The sequence below is a fragment of the Stegostoma tigrinum genome, chromosome 28 (genome assembly GCF_030684315.1).
Source record: "Stegostoma tigrinum isolate sSteTig4 chromosome 28, sSteTig4.hap1, whole genome shotgun sequence".
Taxonomy (NCBI): domain Eukaryota; kingdom Metazoa; phylum Chordata; class Chondrichthyes; order Orectolobiformes; family Stegostomatidae; genus Stegostoma; species Stegostoma tigrinum.
This window is the reverse complement of record NC_081381.1, coordinates 28,690,557-28,710,284: the sequence shown is the minus strand read 5'-3', so window position 1 is coordinate 28,710,284 and position 19,728 is coordinate 28,690,557. Positions and strand designations below refer to the sequence as shown.

Here is a 19,728-nt window from a genome sequence, read left to right as displayed (position 1 = left end):
ATTGCAAAATTCCATGGATTCCAGAAAGGTTCCTATGGATTGGAAAAATGCTAATATAACACCCTTATCCAATAAAGGAGGGAGACAGAAAATAGGAAACTATTGATCAGTTAGTACAACATCCATTGTTCACAAATTGTTGGGAATCCATCATTAAGGAAGTATTAATGGGACATTTGGAAAGTAAAAACACAATCCACCAGAGTCAATATATTTTTATGAAGGGTAAATCATGTTTGGCTAACTTGTTAAGTACTTTGAATATGTAACAAGGAAAGAGGATCATGTAGTTACAATATATCTGGACTTCCAGAGGACATTCGATAAGGAGCTACACAACAGGTTAATGCACAAGGTTAGGGGTAATATATTGTATTGGATAGAGGATCGGCTAACCAACAGAAAGCAGAGTTGGGATGAATGTCTTTTTCTGGTTGGCAAGCTGTAGCTCATGGGGTGCCATGCCATTTGGTCCTCAGGACTCCAAGCATCTATATTAGTGACTTGGATGCAGAAATAGGTTGTACTATAGCCAAATTTGCAGATGAAACTAAAATAGGTGGTAAATTAAGCTCAAATGAAGAAATAAGAAATTTATAAATTGATATGGATATGTTTGGTGAATAGGCCAAGTTTTGGCATATGGAGTTTAATGTGGATAAATGTGAGGTTATCCATTTTGGTCAAAGAATGAAAATGCAACTGAATGAAGAGAAACTTCAAAATGTTTCAGTGCAAAGGGATCTGGGTGTCTTTGTGAACGTTTTGCAGAAAGCAAGTATGCGGTTATAGCAGGTAATGAGGAAGGAAAATGGAATTTTGGCATTTATTGCTAATAAGACTAGAATAAAAAAGCAGGGAAGTGTTGTTGCAACTGTATTAGGCATTGGCAAGACTAGCTCTAGAGTACCAAGTCCATTTCTGATTCCCTTACTGGAACAAAGACATAATTGTATTGGAGGCAGTTCAGAGAATAATCTCTGTCATTAATGTGGTGAACAAAGTCTTGTCTTATGAGGAGAGTTTGAGTAGTTTAGGCCTATTATTGCTAGAGTTTAGAAGGATATCTAAATGAGATACTGAAGGAGAGTAACAAAATAGACAGAGTACTTGAAGGGCAATATAAAATGAGGGGTGACAGATTTAAAGTGAAGATGAGGAGAAATCATGCCTCTCAAAAAGGATGGTGAATCTGTGGAATTCACTACCCTGCAGTGTGTTGGACGCTGTGACAATGAATAAATACAAGGAGATAGGCAGATTTTGAATTAATAACGATTAAAGGGTTACAGGGATGGGCCGGAAAGTGCAATGGAGATCAAGTTGAGTTCAATCATGTTTGTCTTAAATGGCAATGGCTTGAGAGGTTGAATTGCCTATTCCTGCTCTGACTTCTGTTATGTTTTAAGCCACATGATTAAAACAAGTTATGCAACCGAGTATAACCGACACACCTTTCGTGCAAAGGGATTATTTAGCTAGTAACCACTCCTTTCAAGGTTTGGATGAAAGTAAAAAGAGAAATTAAACTTAAACAGGGTGTGGAAACATGATGCATCAAATTGCACTAAAGTACTTAGAAACATTTAAAAGTGAATGAACTCCACCTTTTGTTACATAAGCAAAAATGATCCCCAACAGTTGCATCTCATGGACCAGTCAGAACAGAGATGTTCCAGTGAATGGCATGTATGACCTCAGTTTAGGATGCTTTCAAAAGTTGACTCACCTTCTTGATATCACTTTTCATACTTACTCTGTAACCATCTGTACATCGTTGTCTAGTGATTAGGTAGTAGAACCTGGTGGATGTGTCTCATCTATTCCAAGCTGGTGCTACACAGACATCCAGCTGAAATAAAATTAATGTGTTGTTCCCAACCACTCAAACACATCTATATTTAAAACAAGCAATCAACTTTACTAGTCAAGTAATGATTAACCACATGGATAAATGGCAATTGTAAACATGATTGTTGAAATGTGTTGAGTATTCCATTCACTTTGGACAGAAACAGCGGTGCTTATTTTCATTGAATTTGAGTATCATCAGAACAGATTTCATTTCAGAGCTCCACTATTCCGCTATTTCTTTTTAAACTGGCTTGAACCTTAGTACAATTCCCTTTATTCAGAGAACTTTACAACTTGCGGGGTTTCACCATTTCCTAACTTGTGCTTTTAGTTTCTTCTTGCCTTGCCCTTGAGCTAATCTTGCCCATTAGACACAGCCTGCTTCCCTGATCGTCTGCCTACCCAACTGCTGACTCTCTTGCTTGCTCTGCCCTCTGACCTGATGCTGTTAATAGTTTCCTGTTAAGGCCACTCCCATCACCACCCATGCTCAAAAGAAAACCATCTTGACTACGCTTTCCCTGCAAACTACCACCCCATCTCCGACCTCCCAATCATCTCTAAAGCCTTGAGGGATTTTAGATTTGGGAGACAAAGTCCACTTTTTCACATTACATTTGAATCTTTTCAGTTAGCTTTTCAGTTCTGCTACAGTACTGTAACAGCTCCAATTACAGACAAATTGCATTATTTGTGACAACGACTGTGATAAATTTGCCTCATTTTTTGTGACCTATTTGCATTCTTCCTGTAACGCCTCTGCTTTTCGTCTGGCTCAGTAAAATTGACCATGCTTGGTTTCCATTCGAATTGGATGCAGAAAATCAGTTATGGTAGTTTCTGGTTCATCTCTTGCAGTTCTGTTTGAAGTGCTCAGGATCTTTATGTTAATGTTACTTTTTGGTGATATAATCCAAAAACATATTAACTTTTGTTTGTACGCTGACAACATGCAGTTCTCTCTCTCTCACTACGATCTCTCTAGACCCCTCAGCCGTCACAGTATACATCTGACAATCAACAGTGAATGATCAGAAATTTCCTTCAATTAAATTCTAGGAAAATCATCTGTACTTTTTGATCACCATTTTCATCTCTTGAACTGAAGTTCAACTACACCATTCCCAAGGGCTTTTCCTTACAAGGCACTTCTCCTTAGAAGGCACTTCCTGTCACAGATCTCCTCCATCTCCAATCCCATCTATTTCCTTTGCCACAATATTACTATATTCATAACCTGCTCCAGCTGGATTCTACCCAATGCCCTCCTGGCAGGGCATCCATTTTCCATTCTACACAAGTTGTTCTCATCCAAAACAATGCTCACCATACATTAACAAGTTCTAAATATCTTTCACCCATCACCATGCACTTACTGGCCTTCATTGGATACTAGATCAATGACACTTTAAATGTTAAAACATTCAATCTTGATTTCAAATCTCTTCATGGCCTCACTCCTCCCATCTGTGCAAGATCCTCTAACCCTTTAAACCTTTAAGATCTCCACAATTCCCCAATTCTGGCCTCTTTCACAACATTGATTTTAATCATGACAATCGTAGCGGTTATACTTCCAGTCTTTAAACCTGCTGCTCCTTAAAATGTACCTCTTTGATCAAGCTTCAGGACATCTGTCCCTATCCTTTAGGATCAAGCTGTGTGAGACTCATGGTCAAAAATGTTAAGATTGATGTTGCTTACAAGCGTTTTGGGATGTTTGATGCTATATATGAAGCAAGTTGTTTATTCCATTTCACTTTTATAAATAATAATTCAAAGGGAACTTACAAGGCAAATGATCTATAAATGCTGCTGCCTAAAAGCAGACATTGCATGGTTTACAAATTATTATTGTACAAATGTGTTCACAATGAAGACTAGAGAAACCCTGCATGTACATGTCACTTTGTTCCTGGAGTACAGCAGAACACAGTTAGCTAATCATCTTTTTGGTAAATGTTAGTCTTACAGGGTACATATAAAAGGAATCTGAGATGGCTACTATAAGAAACATGCAGTTTTTTTTCTGCTTACATTTGGATTGCACAGTGATAAAATTTATTAATAGTGGGTGAAACTCAGACTTCAACTTTTGCGAAATTTAAAACAAAGTGCTAGAAATATTTTGGGTCAGGAAGAGCAGGAAACAGAGTTAACATTTCAAGTCCGTGACCTTTCATCAGAACAATTTAGTGCAAGTTGTACTCAGCTGCGTCACTATCAATCTGTTACAGCAAAAACAGAGTTGAATAATTTAACAAATAGTTAAAAAGTTGACCTATCCTCTCCAATTTGATGTTAAGATCAACGAAAATGAAACTTCAAGAAAGGAGCAGGGAAAGGATATGTTGTTTCAGATTAAACTTCTATATTGGAACTGACAGTCGCCACACTTCCAGAGAATCATGGTTGCTCATCATTAAAACTGGTGGTAAATTTAACCTGAGGGTCACCATGCCTCAGTCATGGGAGCGAGGTTGAGAAGGCAGGACTTTCATGGTAGCTTCACTCTGAGAATTGAATGTGTGATGTTGGTGGCACCCTGCACTGCGAACCAGCCTAGTGAACTAATGAACTGTGAACAGCTGAGTGGTAATAAAAACTATACTGTGGATGCTACAGATCGGAAAGTTTAAAAATAACGCTAGAGAAAGTGAGCAGTTCTGGCAGCATCTGTGGAGAGAGAAACAGAGTTAAAGCTTCAAGTCCAATATGACTTCTTCAGAACAGGACAATAAAATGTCAGAAACATTAACTCTGTTTCTCTCAGCATTGTGCCTAAAGTTTTTCCAGGACGTTTTAAAAAAAAAAATAACTTCAGGTCTCTAGCATCCACAATATTTTGTTTCTATTTTAATGGTTTAGTAGTAGGTTCTTAGACTTAATGCCTGAAAATGTGGAAGATTCACCGTATTTAAATATATATTGTTGTTTTAGAAGTGTCGTTATTAGTGTGAGAACCAGTCTATGCCTTTAATTGTGAGTATTTCAAATGTGACATTAACTCTAGTCAATCTTTATGTTTAGTGAACATTAATGTCTCAGAAGTTATCGATTCTAGCATTTTTTTCATGAGAAGTTTGTTTGTTGGGCTGGTAAAAGGAACCTTACCATTTACTGTGCAACATACATGCAACTTGAAATTTAAAAAATTAAAAATGAATTTAAAAACTAAAATCAACTTGTTATTACACACCTTTGGAGCAGGTGGCTCTTGAACCCGGGCCTCCTGGTAGACAGGGAGGGACACTAACACTGTGCCACAAGATCCAAACAATTTCTTTGCTCCTTTCTTAAAACTGAATTTTATTTTTATTTGCAAGCAATTTTCTTTTTCCTTTAACCTGTCTTCTAATCAACCTGCTCAAAGATGTTATTACACATCTTTGCAGTAGGTGGGACTTGAACCTGGGTGTCTTGGTTTGTGATAGGGACGCTACCTCTGAACCATAAGAGGCCCCCTATAACAATCTTCAATTCTATTTGCTTTCCTGTTTACAAGCAATTTTACACAAGCCCGAATTATCAGCTGCAGCTGGACAAGGTTAGCCTGTCTTTCAACACTGAATCAAATGCAGATTGATCTCAAGAAGGATCATGATTTAACTTTATTGGAAGTAATAGTGAACTAGAGCTTTAACACAACATTTAAATACATAACATGTTACTGTGAAATACTGAATACAGGAACAAAATAAGAAAGTAAACCAAATGTCCTCCATGCAGTCAGGTTAAATGACAATTCCAGTATTATTCCTCTGTACACGCATACATTAAAACCTTAAATCCAGAATGTTTCACACACGAAAAGAAGCAGCTGCTGCAGAACTGAGGCAAAAATAATTTCAACTGCTTTGGAAGAATGCAAATATAATATTTCTAAAATTACACAGTTAAATATCAGCCTTGGTTTTGAGAAGATGAGTTTGGAACATTTTAGGGCACTGAGTTAAGAAGATCTTTTAGGAAGTTGTCAGGATCTTCAACTTCTGTTAAGAGACCTAAAGAAAACGAACATAAAAAGAATCACAGATTGAGTGGGCATTGTGGGATTTTGCTGAATAATACTTCACAACTAAAAGTCATTAACTGTATTTAAAACAGCTGGGGATATATTTTGAGAAATGTGATCAACCAGATTTGCCTGAACACTCTCAGTTGAGCCTGATTTTTTAGTTATAACACATTGTTGCAGAGATGTACCACCTTGCTAGAATACAGCACCCCATTCAATCTCTCAGCCTGTCAGATAATGTGAAAGCTTAAGATTCAAATTTACAATTGTCTGATGTCCATGCTCCAGAAGAATAAGGAAGATCAACTGAGGTTGTTGGTATTCAGCTGTGGAAACAAGTTCAAAGACAAATGTCTTCGAACGGCGAAACATTCAACTGCATAGTCTATCTCAAAGGCCCAGTGAATACAGGCAACTTTAACTGCTTCACAGGTTTGGGACAAAGGTCAACAGTTGTTTTATACTGGGCAAGAGGAAGGAAAATAATGAACAGTATTCATGTAAATACTAACCTGCAACATCTAGAAATTCAGCAAATGACTCGGCAGGCATGAATTCATCCTGGAAAGTTTTGAGAGATCTGTCTGTTGCCTCACAGATCGGCATATCATTGTGTCGGATGTATTCAGCAAGAGAGTAGGACCAGCCACCCTCTGTGTTACTTGTAGGAACTTTCTGTAATGGCAAAGTACAAAAAGAAAAGTCACAACTGCACACTGCAGGAGGCATGAATAATGTGCCTTGTTTATGAGAGTGAATACACACATCCTAGAGTTTACAGAGGGGGAGAAAGCAGCATTAGATGCAAAATAAATCAGCATATGGAGAGAGTGATGCAACATAACTCAGACAGCAATTCATCCCAATCTCCATCATTTAATCAAGCCACATTATTACATAACATACACCTTTCTGATTGTACATCCAGTTTGAAGATAAAACTTTCAAACTAATGATGATATAATTTCAATGTGTTAATAAAATTTTCTAACAGGAAACTGATTACTTAAATTATCCTGATTCAGTTACAGGGAGTCACCGAGCTCCTTCAGAGCATATTTGAGATCAATTTATGCAGAACACATCAGTTATTGTCATGTTGCACAAACACACCACAACAACTCCACATAAAATGAGAATACACACACAGTACCTTAAATATTCCATACATAAGATCCACTAATCCCCAGCAGAGCAGCACAGGGCGGTACACAACGTATTCCTTCACAGATTTGTCAGATAATCTAAAAATCAAAACATTTCAAAATATGTAAAAATCTAAAACATCAATTTTTAGTACTTAGGAAAGAGTAGAACAGCTATCAACATACCATTTAACAGAAGTACATGTAGTTTTCCTTACTCTTTGCATATGTTCAATCACCACACACCATAAGTTACTTAAATAACACAGAGGAAAAAAAACAGCAATAGCAGTGTCTATTTTGGTGCATTCATATTGGTTGCAATCTGGAGATCTTTCTCCACGCTACTGTTGATTTCCACCAGAACGTCATGACATTGCTCTGGGAAGTTAGTAGTTACAAGCAAATAATAAAGAGAACATAGACTTATTATTGTAATTAAACTACGTGAGAATTAAGCTCTGTTAGCATTCTTGCTCTTGAATTGAAGTCCATCGGGTCGAAGCCTCAATCCAAGACTTCAGATAAAAAAAGCTGTCACATAAATAGAAGAATTCTTGAGTTTGTAGACTATATGAATAGACACGGAATACGAAAAACATGGAAGTTATAAAGGCTTCAGTTCTGTGGAGACACAAAGAAAGCCAAGATGAGGAGAAGCATCATCGTTCAGAGGTTTGATTCTCTTTCCTACTCCTTGCCACTGAAAGCTGTTGGGGCAGAGTCCTTGTATATATTTTAGACTGGCTGGGATAGATGACTCCTTTACTGATCAAGAATCTAAGAGTTCTGGGGAAAAGGAAACAAAGTGGAAGTGAGAAATGTTGGAGCCGCCACAATCCTTTTGGCTAGAAGAACAGGCTCAAGGGGCTGAATGGCCTATTTCTGTTCTTATTTTTTTCTCTCTATGACAGAGAAAGTTAGAATGAGATTTTTATAATGAGATTTAATACAGGCTTTCAAAAACGATGAACAATTTAGTTCTTTTTCCCTAACAATTTCCAGCAAAAGGTGCATCAGTAACCAGAGGGGACAGATTCAGGGTAATGGTTAAATAATTTCAAGGGGGCAACAGAGGTTTTTCACACTGAGTTATGGTCATCTGGAATGCTCTGCATGAAATGATAGTGGAAGAAAATTAAACTAAATGCATCAGGGTTAAACAGATTTTCATGTGGAAAAGCATGAGCTTAGGAAAGCTATAAGGGGGCATGTGAAAACCTTGGCAGATAGGATCAAGGAAAACTCCAAGGCTTTTTACCCGTATGTGAGGAATAAAAGAATGACCAGACAAAGGGTAGGGCCGATCAAAGATTGTAAAGGGAATTTGTGCACGGAGCCTAAAGAGATAGGAGAGGTCCTTAATGAATACTTTCCTTCAGTATTCACAACTGAGAGGGACCTAGTTGTAGGGGAGGACAGTGCGAAACAGGCTGGTAGGCTAGAGGAGGTCGATGTTAGTAAGGAAGCTGTACTAGGAATTTTGAGGAACTTGAAGATACACAAGTCCCCCGGGCCCGATGGCATTTATCCAAGAATTCTGTGGGAAGCGAGGGAAGAGATCACAGGGCCTTTGGTGATGATCTTTTCGTCCTCACTGTCCACGGGTATAGTGCCAGAAAATTAGAAAGGCACAAACGTCATTCCCTTGTTCAAAAAAGGGAATAAGGATAACCCCAGAAATTACAGGCCAGTTAGTCTTACTTCAGTGGTGGGCAAATTATCGGAAAGGGCTCTGAGAGATAGGATTTATGTTCACTTGGATAGGCACAGTTTGATTCGTGATAGTCAACATGGATTTGAGAGGGGTAGATCATGCCTCAAAAACCTTATTGAATTCTTTGAAGAGGTAACCAAACACATGAATGAAAGGAGAGCAGTGGCTGTGGTATACATGGATTTAAGGAAGGTGTTTGATAAGGCTCCCCATGATAGGCTCGTGAAGAAAGTAAGGAGACATGGAATAGGGGGAAACGTAGCAGATTGGATTCAGAATTGGCTGACCCTTAGAAGACAAAGGGTGGTAGTGGACAGAAAATATTCAACACGGTGCTCAGGTACGAGTGGTGTACCACAAAGATCTGTTCGTGATTTTTGTAAAGGATTTGGATGTAGGAGTGGAAGGATGGGTTCGTAAGCTCATGGACAATACGAAGGTGGATCGAGTTGAGGGCTGTTCTAGGTTACAACAGGACATTGATAGGATGCCGAGCTGGGCTGAGAAGTGGCAGATGGAGTTTAACCCCAAGAAGTGAGAAGTGATTCATTTTGGAAGGACAAACTTTGAAAGCAGAATACAGGGTTAACAGAAAGAATCTTGGGGTTCATGTCCACAGTTCCCTGAAAGCTGCAACCCAGGTGGATAGAGTTGTTAAGGCGGCATATATAGTGTGGTAGCTTTCGTTAATAGAGAGATTGAGTTCAGGAGTCGTGAAGTTATGCTCCAGCTATATAAAAGCCTGGTTGGCCCACATCCGGAGTATTGTGTCCAGTTCCGATTGCCTCATTACAGCAAAGATGTGGAAGCATTGGAAAAGATGCAGAAATTTACCAGGATGTTGCCTGGAATGGAGGGAAGGTCCTGCGAGGAAAGAGCACTAGGGCTTTTCTCTTTAGAATGACAAAGCACGAGAAGTGACATGATACAGGTGTACAAAGTGATCAGAGGTATAGATAGTGTGGACAGCCGGAGACTTTGTCCGAGGGTGGAGGTATCTATTATGAGGGGGCGTAGTTTTGAAGTGAGTGGAGGTAGATATAGGGGGGAAACGTCAGAAATAGGTTCTTTACTCAGAGTGGTAGGGGCGTGGAATGCATTGCCAGAGAGGGTAGTGATATCGGCCTCATTCGGGGCATTTAAGGGGCAATTAGATGGGCATATGGATGATAATATTAGGTAGGGGTGGAGGTTAGATAGACCTTAGGCTTAGGGTAAAAGTTCAGCACAACATCGTAGGCTGAAGGGCCTGTACTGTGCTGTACTATTTTGTTCTGTTCTAATTAAAGGGTACCCCCCAGCATTTCGTTAAAGATAATTGATGTCTGACTAACTAGTTGGAATTCTTTGGAGATTACAGAAGGTTGATCTATATAGTGTAGCAGGCATTGTCCAATGGACTTCCAAAAAGCATCTGACAAAATGCAATGGGGAAGGATGTTTAAGATCATGGCAGCTCATGCCATTAAGGGGAAAGTGGCAATGTGGATATGAACGACAGTGATAAGCAGCTTTGGGTGCACAAATAGTTAAGATTGGGACACGATTTTCAGCAGTGATCTTGCATCTAATACATTATCTGTGTCTCTATAGGGGCAGGACGAAGTTAGTTAACAGTATCAGTTACTTGGAATTATAAATATAGGAGGAGTATAAAAACAGATCAAGCTAGAATTTTAGAAATATGTGGAATATTGTGGATAATTTTAGGACCACACTTTAGGAAAAATATGAAAATTTCAGCAAGGGTACCCTGAAGGTTTACTGTTAAGTGAAAGATTTGATTTATGAAGGGAAGTTGCAACAATTTAGGACAATCTCCTACGTTTCAAGGAGAATTAAAAGTTGGATTTGAGAATTTCTGCTACGTCATGGCAGTTTTGATAAATTCTATTTCCTGTACTGAGTGGAGCAAACAAATAGATCTACTGGATCTAAAATATTTGGGACAGATTGAGGTAGAAGTTGAAAATTACTTTCCAAACAGATGTGGGGACGCTTTACCTACAAAGTATGTGAAAGATGATTCTTTAAATCAATTTAAAAAGGGACTGTAGACATGTCCTTAAGGATGAGGAACTCAGTGATGTGAACAAAACTTGCAGCATGGTACTAAGTACTACAATTCTTCCAAACAGCCAGTATACATAGTCAAAAGGATACCTCCTATAATAATATGATTTCCACGTGTATAGATACTACACAGTAAAGGATCAGAGGATACAAGCAAAATTTTTGTGTGAAGTTTAATTTTTAGAAATTATTTGTTTGAAATAAATTTGCTCAGCGAAGTAATAAAATGGAAGATATTTATACCATTCAAAATATTATTTGATTCAATGACAAGAGTAACCAAGAAATTGACTTGGGTGGGACAATTCATTTGCTAGGACAAAAGCTTTAAGGGTGAATTTTTAAAAAAAATTAAAACCTAGGAAAATGGCTTTGATAGGAAAGTTAACCAGAAAGAGGCTTTGAAAGTACCCAATCTTCTTACTGGTCCAATACTGCACTGAATTCCACTGAGCTAAATATTACGCAGAAAAGGCTCAAATGTAAGTAAGTTGAAAAGCATTCTCTGTTTGACTGGAGAAAGACAGATGTTTGTGATACGTGAAAAACAAAGTCACTGGGATTCAAATTAGCCTGCTAACCTTAGACCAATGGTCATTTTGCATTTAAAGAATTAGTACCCGAATCATCTTGTATTTCAAGGTATGATACTGATTCCTAAGTTTAGGTGGAGATTGAATAAAAGAAGATATCATTTTTAGATTATAACAATTTGGCACAGAGAAGTACTCTCATCACATTTTCCTGATCGATTTAATGTCAATAGTAAATACAGTCATATTAACACATTTGCTACTCATGAAAGTACTTCTGCCTCTCTGTTTATCCTCTTACTTGTTGCAGCCACTTGGAGATGCTTTCCTTGCTTGAGTTGTGACCAAGAGACGTTTTAGAAAATCAAGACGGGTCATTTTCCATTTCTCAGGGGGGAAAATGTGTAATGCCAGGACAGTAAAATAGTGTGCTCCATCAACCTCGTAAGCATTTTCAACCCATTTCTCTTTTGGCTGTTCCAGGAAACTCTGTAGGTTCTTCTCCTCTCGGGATGTTGCCCGAGTCCTATGGGATGATCGGATAATGTCAGTTTACTTTCAGTGTATTAAACAACCACAATTCAATTAAGAATTTACTGCACTTACGTATTAAGAACATAAAGGACTGTATGCATTATATATGGGATGAGATGGATGTTACTTTCTCTGCCTCCTCCACCAGTGTCAACACTAAATGATTGTTCCATCGCAAAACGTAGGAAGAGTAGCTTAATATCATGAATGTTAAGCTGGTATGTGGGTTCACGTTGGCCTGTGCATTCTTGCAAGTACGTATTGTGCCTGAAAGTAGAAACAAGCTCATTTATATACAACCAAAGTAGTAGTTAGATGCCACAGCAAACATCTGAACTTGCACACAGGAATAAGCTTTTTGCCACAGTCTGCATGATTCTGAATCATGGGCATTTGTCTAATCCCAAAACCCTGTTCACTCAGATAGTAGGAACTGCAGATGCTGGAGAATCTGAGATAACAAGGTGTAGAGCTGGATGAACACAGCAGGCCAAGCAGCAGAGGAGCAGGAAGGCTGACGTTTCGGGCCTTCTTCAGAAAATAGTAAGTATAATTATAATGTTCACTCTTCATGCTTTTAATACACCAAGTGCCAGTTTCACCCAACAGTCACCTTTTAACTTGGTCATGAGTACTAAGTGATTATATCTCAGTCTATGGACATAATATAGGTTGACATATTGGTGTTGTACTCTTAAAAGTACTGCATTTGTTAGAGGTTCTGTTTTTCTGATGCAATTTTAGACAGAGATCCACCAACCAATTCAGGTATATGGACTGATTATTCACATTATTTGAAGACAAAAGTAGTTCTCCAAATGATTATCCCTCAGTCATCACATTACCAGATTAAGGAGGAACATGTGTCACTGCTGTTTGGAAATTGGTGACCTTTTCTTTGCCTACAAAACAATGATTGTTTCAAAAGTATTTGATTGGTTGTGAAGCTCCTTGAGGCACACTGAGATTGTGAAAGATGCTTAATAAAAACAAGTTGCTTCTTCTCCAACACTTTAAAAAAAAGTTATTTAATTGCATCATGAATGCTACTTCAAATGAGGACTTCAATCAGGAAATCTCACAGTTGGCTATCTAATGGCTCACCTTTACTCTCTTTCATTTTGTTATTTTAACTTCATACTCCCTTTTTACCTTCCCTCCAAACATTGTAAATTGTCTATTACTCTGATCATAGCGAAACATTTAAAACGACATCATTTCAACCAACTTTTCAAAGCTGTCTTTAGAATCTTAACTCTGCACCCTGGCAACACCCAGGGAATCCAAGCTGTAAATCTCTTTGCTCTTATATCATTTCTGTAATGAAATTCCCTAAAATTCCAATCAAAGTCTTTACAAGTTTAACTTTAGCTGCTTGCATTTATAATCTCTGTTCCATGAAACTAAGGATTACAATTAACTTTTTAAAATAACTGATGTACATATAATGCCACTCAATTATATTTTCTTTCCTTATTACATCGTGGAGTTGGTTAACTCAGTTGGCTGGATAGCTGGTTTAAGATGCAGAATGATGCTAATAGCGCGGGTTCTATTCCACATTGGTTAAGATTATCATAAAGGACTCTCCTTCTCAACCTCTCCCTTCACTTGGGGTGTGGTGACCCTCAGGTTAACCTATCACAATTTGTCTCTCTATAATGAGAGCGCAACCCAATGGTCCTCTGGGACTCTGGCGACATGAGCACCACCTCGCTTTATTACATAATACATGATGGCACAATTTTTGCATTAAAAAGTGCATCTGCTGTTTGACTGCTCATCCTCCAGTGCTGCTATATATTCCTGTAGTTTACACAATATTTGCTACATCTGCCCCCATGTATTGAGACATTAGCAAATTTCATTCAGTTCCTAAGTTCTAAACTTTTTAAATTAATACTCATACCTTGCCAGACATGTGGCAAATGCTGATTCGGGTACTTGTGGGCCCCACACTGGCAGCAATCCATTACACTTGGTATTTGCATTTTGTAACGCAGCACTTTCCCATTCCTCCCGACCACGTGCCAGCCTAGAAATAACAACTCACTAAAATCAACCAGTTCATTGGCAGTAACCATAGCTAGCCTCATAATTTACTGAAATTAATATCAACTTAGTAATACCCATTAGCAAAGCACAGTACTGAATTAATTAAAAATATATGAACAATACATAAACAAGACTATCAATTTTGTACTATAAAATTATATTGTAAAATGTAAAACACACTTTAAAGCAATAGGAAAACCAATAATTTAGTTTGTACTAGATTTTCCTGATTCAAAACCTGTAATTTACAAAAGAGCCACAATTGTTCTCATGACTATACAAACAGTTATAATTATCTTTATTTGCTACTTTTAGGGAAGTAGTTGGGTAATGGCTTTAAAGGAAGCAAACTCCACCTGATAATTAAAAACCTCTAATCCAACTTCAAATTACTTCTGAACCATGTCATGGAAGACGTTAGTAATTACATAAAATGAGAGAGATGGGGAGATCCTTTCATTGAAGAAAGGATATTTCTTTCAAAATAAAATCTGCACAAACATAATCATTAGAAAGGTTATAATATATAACTTCAGCAATGTATAGAATCAAAAACATGGTCGATTTACGAAAAGGATAAGCTACAATCCAGTAAATGTCTTCATATGCCCTCCCTTCTACTTAAGTAAGAACTTTACATTCCTGAATTGATTATCTAAATGACATGAATCCAGGATTAATTAATTTGCTTCCTTGCATATTAATTTAAACCACAGAAAACAAGCCTTGATCGATTCATTGCTCCTCAGCCAATTAACCATTTAATTGCAATATTAAAGTGATCAAGTGCCCCAGGTACAGGAACACAAGAGTCAACACACTTATTTTTAAAATCACAAGCAGTTTTGGAATATATATGATGCTGCTAAATTAGTTTGGTAATGTTGCTGTATCTATTACAGACTTGAAGGCTGAAGATGCAAGTTCATACCAGACCATTCAATTTGGCCCTTCCTCCAGAATCATAAAATATTTAACCAGTGTCCTCTTGAGCATCATTAGGGACTTTGCTTCCAATGCTGGTGACTAGATATTCGATATGCTTGCAAGGCCCTGTGTTAGAAAGTTACCCTAACTTATTATTTTTGTTAATGACTTATGTTTATGCTCCCCAATGATCATTTCACTCATCACTTGGAAAGCTTTCCTCAATGAATCAGCAAATCTTACCAAGTTATCACCAAAAATAGTACAAAGGTAAGGGTTACTAGTACCTGACTGCAGCAAGGTGACAATCGTAGTGAACAATATTAAAATGTGAGACTGTGCTGTATCCCTGCTGTTTTCGTGGTTTGTTCTCAAACTCTTCAATGGCAACTCGTTTTGTGAAGGTGTAAATTCCTAACACTTTGGTTGGCTGTAACAGAGATCAGTAAGTGTTATACTACATAAACAGTTGCTTGGTAGTACAGAACCTGCGTACAGAAATAAAGCAATAAAAGATAGATACATTTTGTCAAAGCTTTTCACTTCGGACAATTCAAGGTGTGTGTACACCCTCCCTGTTTTAAGTTAACAAAATAGGCAACAGCCATTTTCTGACTCACATCTCATAATAATGCCTTGACCAGAGACAACCTGCCTGGTTTAACATTTAAACAAAAACTTGGCAGTTAACTGACAGTATCATACGCCTCTCAAAGTATACAATGTTGTTTTCTCTTTGTAGTGGTATTCAGTGCAAATTGCCCTGATGAATGCATCACAAAAAGCTTTAACAAAATGTGCTTTTTTTCAGCAATACTTAAGAATAATTCTGCCATGAGTGCTAGAAGCAGGCATTTACATCACGAGACTGTATAGAAACTGCATTTCTTCTGGGGAAACTAGGCTTACCTGAAATTTATAACCCTCACGGCAAATGCAGCAAGTCAAACCTGGTTCCTCAATAAGTTCCTCCATCTGCTTCAGTAACGTTGTTGTGGTGACCACCTGTCCTTTCTCATTAGTCTGTTGAAAAAGAATATGCATGATATTAATGAAAAGACTTTGACTTGTCCACAAACTTGATTATCATTAATCACTTTTAATGTTCTGCAATTGGCAGCATGCAAATTATATTAAAGGCAGTTCAGGACTCTTCTTCTAACTGCTTTATTTTCACACGAAAATGGGCAATGGAGTAGTCTTCAAGTACCAGGACTGTTTTTCATGGGATTCAATTTAAACATGTATTCTTGGTTGAAAGAAAGTATACCTAATAATTACTACATTTTATCAAGTAATTGTTCTAGAATTTATCCCACCTTGCAAAGTGAACATTTCAAAATATTACCACAAATGAAGTGAATGTCGCACTTTGGTTACATGTGCTGTCCCGACAGAAGTAATCCACTTCCCAGTTACAATCTCCCAATCTTCAAGTCAGAGCAGATGAAATGTAAACCGAACGAAGTCACGCCACTCAACAGGTTAGCGGACACCGATCATACCAGCTCTAAGACCACATTCAATACAACTCTGAAGATGCTAAATGAGGTCATTAGTTGTGCAACATTTGGGCTGCAGAACTTGCAAGTCTGGAAAGCAAGTGAATCCAATAACTATCTGTTGTATAAATGCCAGCAACATGCATGAATGCAGATGGCTGTGTTTCGACTAAAGGTTAAGTTGAGAACAAAAACGCTAGTGCGGATCACCTGGCATTGACCCAAGCACCAGAAACAGCCCTGTCAACCCTGCAAAGTCCTCACTGACATCTGGGGGTGTTAGAGCCAAAACTGGGAGAGCTGTCTCACAGATGAGTTAAGCAACAGCCTGACATTGTCATACTTACAATGTCCCAGGCACCAACATCACCATCCCTGGGTATGTCCTGTCCTACTGGCAGGACAGACTAACCAGTGGTGGTGGCACAGTGGTATGTAGTCAGGAAGGAGTCACTCTCGGAGTCCTCAACATGGGGCCTAGTTTCAATGAAGTTTCACGACTTCAGGTTAGACATGGGCAAGGAAACCTACTACTGATTACCACATACAGTGCTCCCTCAGCTGACGAATCAGTGCTACTCTGTTTTGAACAACACTTGGAGGAAACACCGAGGGTGGGAAGGGCACAAAATGTTTTCTGGACAGTGGTGGACATTGAAATCCCCCAAGAGTGGCTCGGCAGCAATTCTACTGATCGAGCTGTTCAGGGCCTAAAGGACATAGCTGCTAGACTGCTCTGCAGCAGATGGTGAGGGAACGAACAGAGGGAACAACATACCTGACCTCATCCTTACTAATCAGCCAGCTGCAATTGCATCTGTCCATGACAGTGTTGGTAACAGTGACATCGCACAGTCCTTGTGGAGACAAAGTCCCAGCTTCACATTGAGCTCAATCATATTGTGTGGTGCTATCATTGTGCTAAATGGGACAGCCTTTGCATAGATTGAGCAACTCGAGACTGGGCATCCACGAGGCACTGTGGGCCATCAACAGCAGAACTGTACTCCAACACAATCTGTAATCTCACGGCCTGGCATATTCCCCCACTCAACCACTATCATCAAGCTAGGGGATCACCTTGGTTCAATGGAGCATGCAGGAGGACATGGCAGGAGCAACACCAGGCAGAACCTGAGACCACCAGAAATAACCTGATCAGTGACGCCCAGTTTGGGTTCCACCAGGGCCACTCAACGCCTGACCTCATTACAGCCTTGGTTCAAGCATGGACAAAACAGCTGAATTCTAGAGGTGAGGCAAGAGTGACAGCCCTTGACATCAAGGCTGCGTTTGACTGAGTGTGGCATCAAGGAGCCCTGGCAAAACTGGAATCAATGGATATTGGGGGAAAATTCCCCGGTGGTTGGAGGTCAATCACCTCAGCTCCAGGACATCTCTGCAGGAGTTCCTCTGGGTAGTGCCCTTGGCCCAATCATCTTCAGCTGCTTCATCAATGACCTTCCCCCCTCTATCATAAGGTTAGAAGTGGTGATGTTCACCGATGATTGCACAATATTCAGCACTGTTTGTGACTCATCAGATACTGAAGCAGTCGATGTTCAAATGCAACAAGATCTGGACAATATCCAGGCTTGAGGTGACAAGTGGCAAGTGACATTTGCGCCACATAAATGCCATGCTATTACCATCACCAATAAGAGACAATCTAACCACCATCCCTTGACATTCAATGGTGCTACCATCACTGAATCCACCACCATCAACATCCTAGGGGCTATCATTGACCAGGAACTCAACTGAACTTGCCACATAAACACTGTGGCTACAAGTGCAGGCCAAGAAGCTAGGAATACTGTGGCGAGTAACTCAGCTCTTGACTCCTCAAAGCCTGTCCGCCATCTACAAGGCACAGGTCAGGAGTGTGATGGAATACTCCCCACTTGCCTGGATGAGTACAGCCCCGACAAAATTCAAGAAGCTTGACACCATCCACAAAAAAGCAGCCCACTTGATTGGCACTACATTAACATGCATTCACTCCGTCCACCACTGACGTTCAGTAGCAGCAGTGTGTACTCTCCATAAGATGAATGGCATAAATTCACCAAAGATCCTCAAACAGTGCCTTCCAAACCCACAACACTTCCATCTAGAAGGACAAGGGCATCAGACATATGGGAACCCCACCACCTTCAAATACCCCTCCAAGTCACTCACCATCCTAACTTGGAAATATATTGCTGTTCCTTCACTGTCGCTGGGTCAAAATCCTGGAATTCCCTCCCTAATAGCATTGTGGGTGGATTGCAGCAGTTCAAGGAGGCAGCTCACTACCACCTTCTCAAGCAACTAGGGATGGGCTAGAAATGTTGGCCAGCCAGTGACACCCACATCTCACAAATGAAGAGAAAATAAAGAGTGATCATATTTACATGCTTGCCTTGGATTAATGTGAAGTTATATTGGTTTTCTTGGCTGTTCATCTAATAATCTACTAATTTCAAGTTATATTAATGCCAAAAGAGGAAGCTCAGTTCGCTCAAAATATTCAGCTCACAGACCATAAATACTTCAAACCATAATGGCCCAAGTCATTTTTTAAATTCAAATGGAACCTAAGGAAACTGTAAATGAATTTGACAGGTTGACAAAAATGAGAAAAAAGCAGCAGTTGGAGTTAAGTGTTTACTCAAACTGCCTATTATGAGGATTTGCAACCAACATTAGTGATTGAGACAGAGGTCATGTAAAATTCAAGTAAAGTTTAGAAAGACAAGTTAAATCAAGTTAAGCAATATGGAAACCATGAGTAAAAGGGATTGGAGTTATAATTACAGTGCAATTACAAGATGGAAACAGGCCATCTAGATATTTACACAAGCTGCCATCCCAGCCCACGTATTCACCCTGTTTTTGTGTAATTTATAATCTACATATTCCATGCTTACCGTCATTCCAAGCGTGCCCAATGCTTTTTGCCGCATAGCCATTGCCATCCGTTTCTTTTCTGCTCGGGTCTCCTTTCGGGCTGCTTCAATTTTCCTGTTGACTTCTGGGTGTTCTCGCAGTGCCTCCAGTAAGTTTTCTGCAAGGGTCCCAATGCCTTCATCACTGGAAACCTGCTCCAGTTTGTGTAAGTTTGTGATAGAGTCTGTTCCAATTAACATCTGACAATATAACGTACAAAGGAAAAATTACTCCAAGATGCCACCAGGTTTTCTAACAGCCTGGACTCTAGTGTTTGCAATAAAACAGATGTTGTTATTAACAATAACAGACCTGAAATTTTTTTTCACTAATGAGGCATCTTCACGTATTACCCAGCATTTCCTAACAAGTTAGAGTAATCATTTATAGTTACACTACCAGCCAGAATTTCCACCTCTCTAACCTTATAGGGGCCATT

General features: G+C 39.1%; 1 protein-coding gene and 1 long non-coding RNA gene across 11 annotated transcripts in view; one reads left to right on the top strand and one right to left on the bottom strand.

The window, feature by feature from the left end:
- Nucleotides 1-15,993, top strand: part of LOC132211097 (uncharacterized) — a 36,878-nt gene extending 20,885 nt beyond the window's left edge. Inside the window, exons 2-3 of the long non-coding RNA XR_009447405.1 lie at nt 12,298-12,417; nt 15,668-15,993. This is a non-coding gene — a long non-coding RNA (uncharacterized LOC132211097). The remainder of the gene's footprint in view (nt 1-12,297; nt 12,418-15,667) is intronic.
- ubr4 (ubiquitin protein ligase E3 component n-recognin 4) overlaps nt 2,825-19,728 on the bottom strand; it is a 196,346-nt gene continuing 179,442 nt past the window's right edge. For 9 of the 10 annotated variants that reach the window (XM_048561072.2, XM_048561074.2, XM_048561075.2 and 6 more), the window contains 9 exons: nt 19,271-19,489; nt 15,766-15,879; nt 15,144-15,286; nt 13,784-13,909; nt 11,947-12,141; nt 11,642-11,866; nt 7,026-7,116; nt 6,385-6,547; nt 2,825-5,858 (listed from right to left, as the gene is read on the bottom strand). In XM_048561072.2, the coding sequence (XP_048417029.2) occupies nt 5,794-5,858; nt 6,385-6,547; nt 7,026-7,116; nt 11,642-11,866; nt 11,947-12,141; nt 13,784-13,909; nt 15,144-15,286; nt 15,766-15,879; nt 19,271-19,489 (1,341 nt within the window). In that variant the 3' untranslated portion in view covers nt 2,825-5,793. The remainder of the gene's footprint in view (nt 5,859-6,384; nt 6,548-7,025; nt 7,117-11,641; nt 11,867-11,946; nt 12,142-13,783; nt 13,910-15,143; nt 15,287-15,765; nt 15,880-19,270; nt 19,490-19,728) is intronic. The other variant, XM_048561081.2, reaches the window with a different exon arrangement.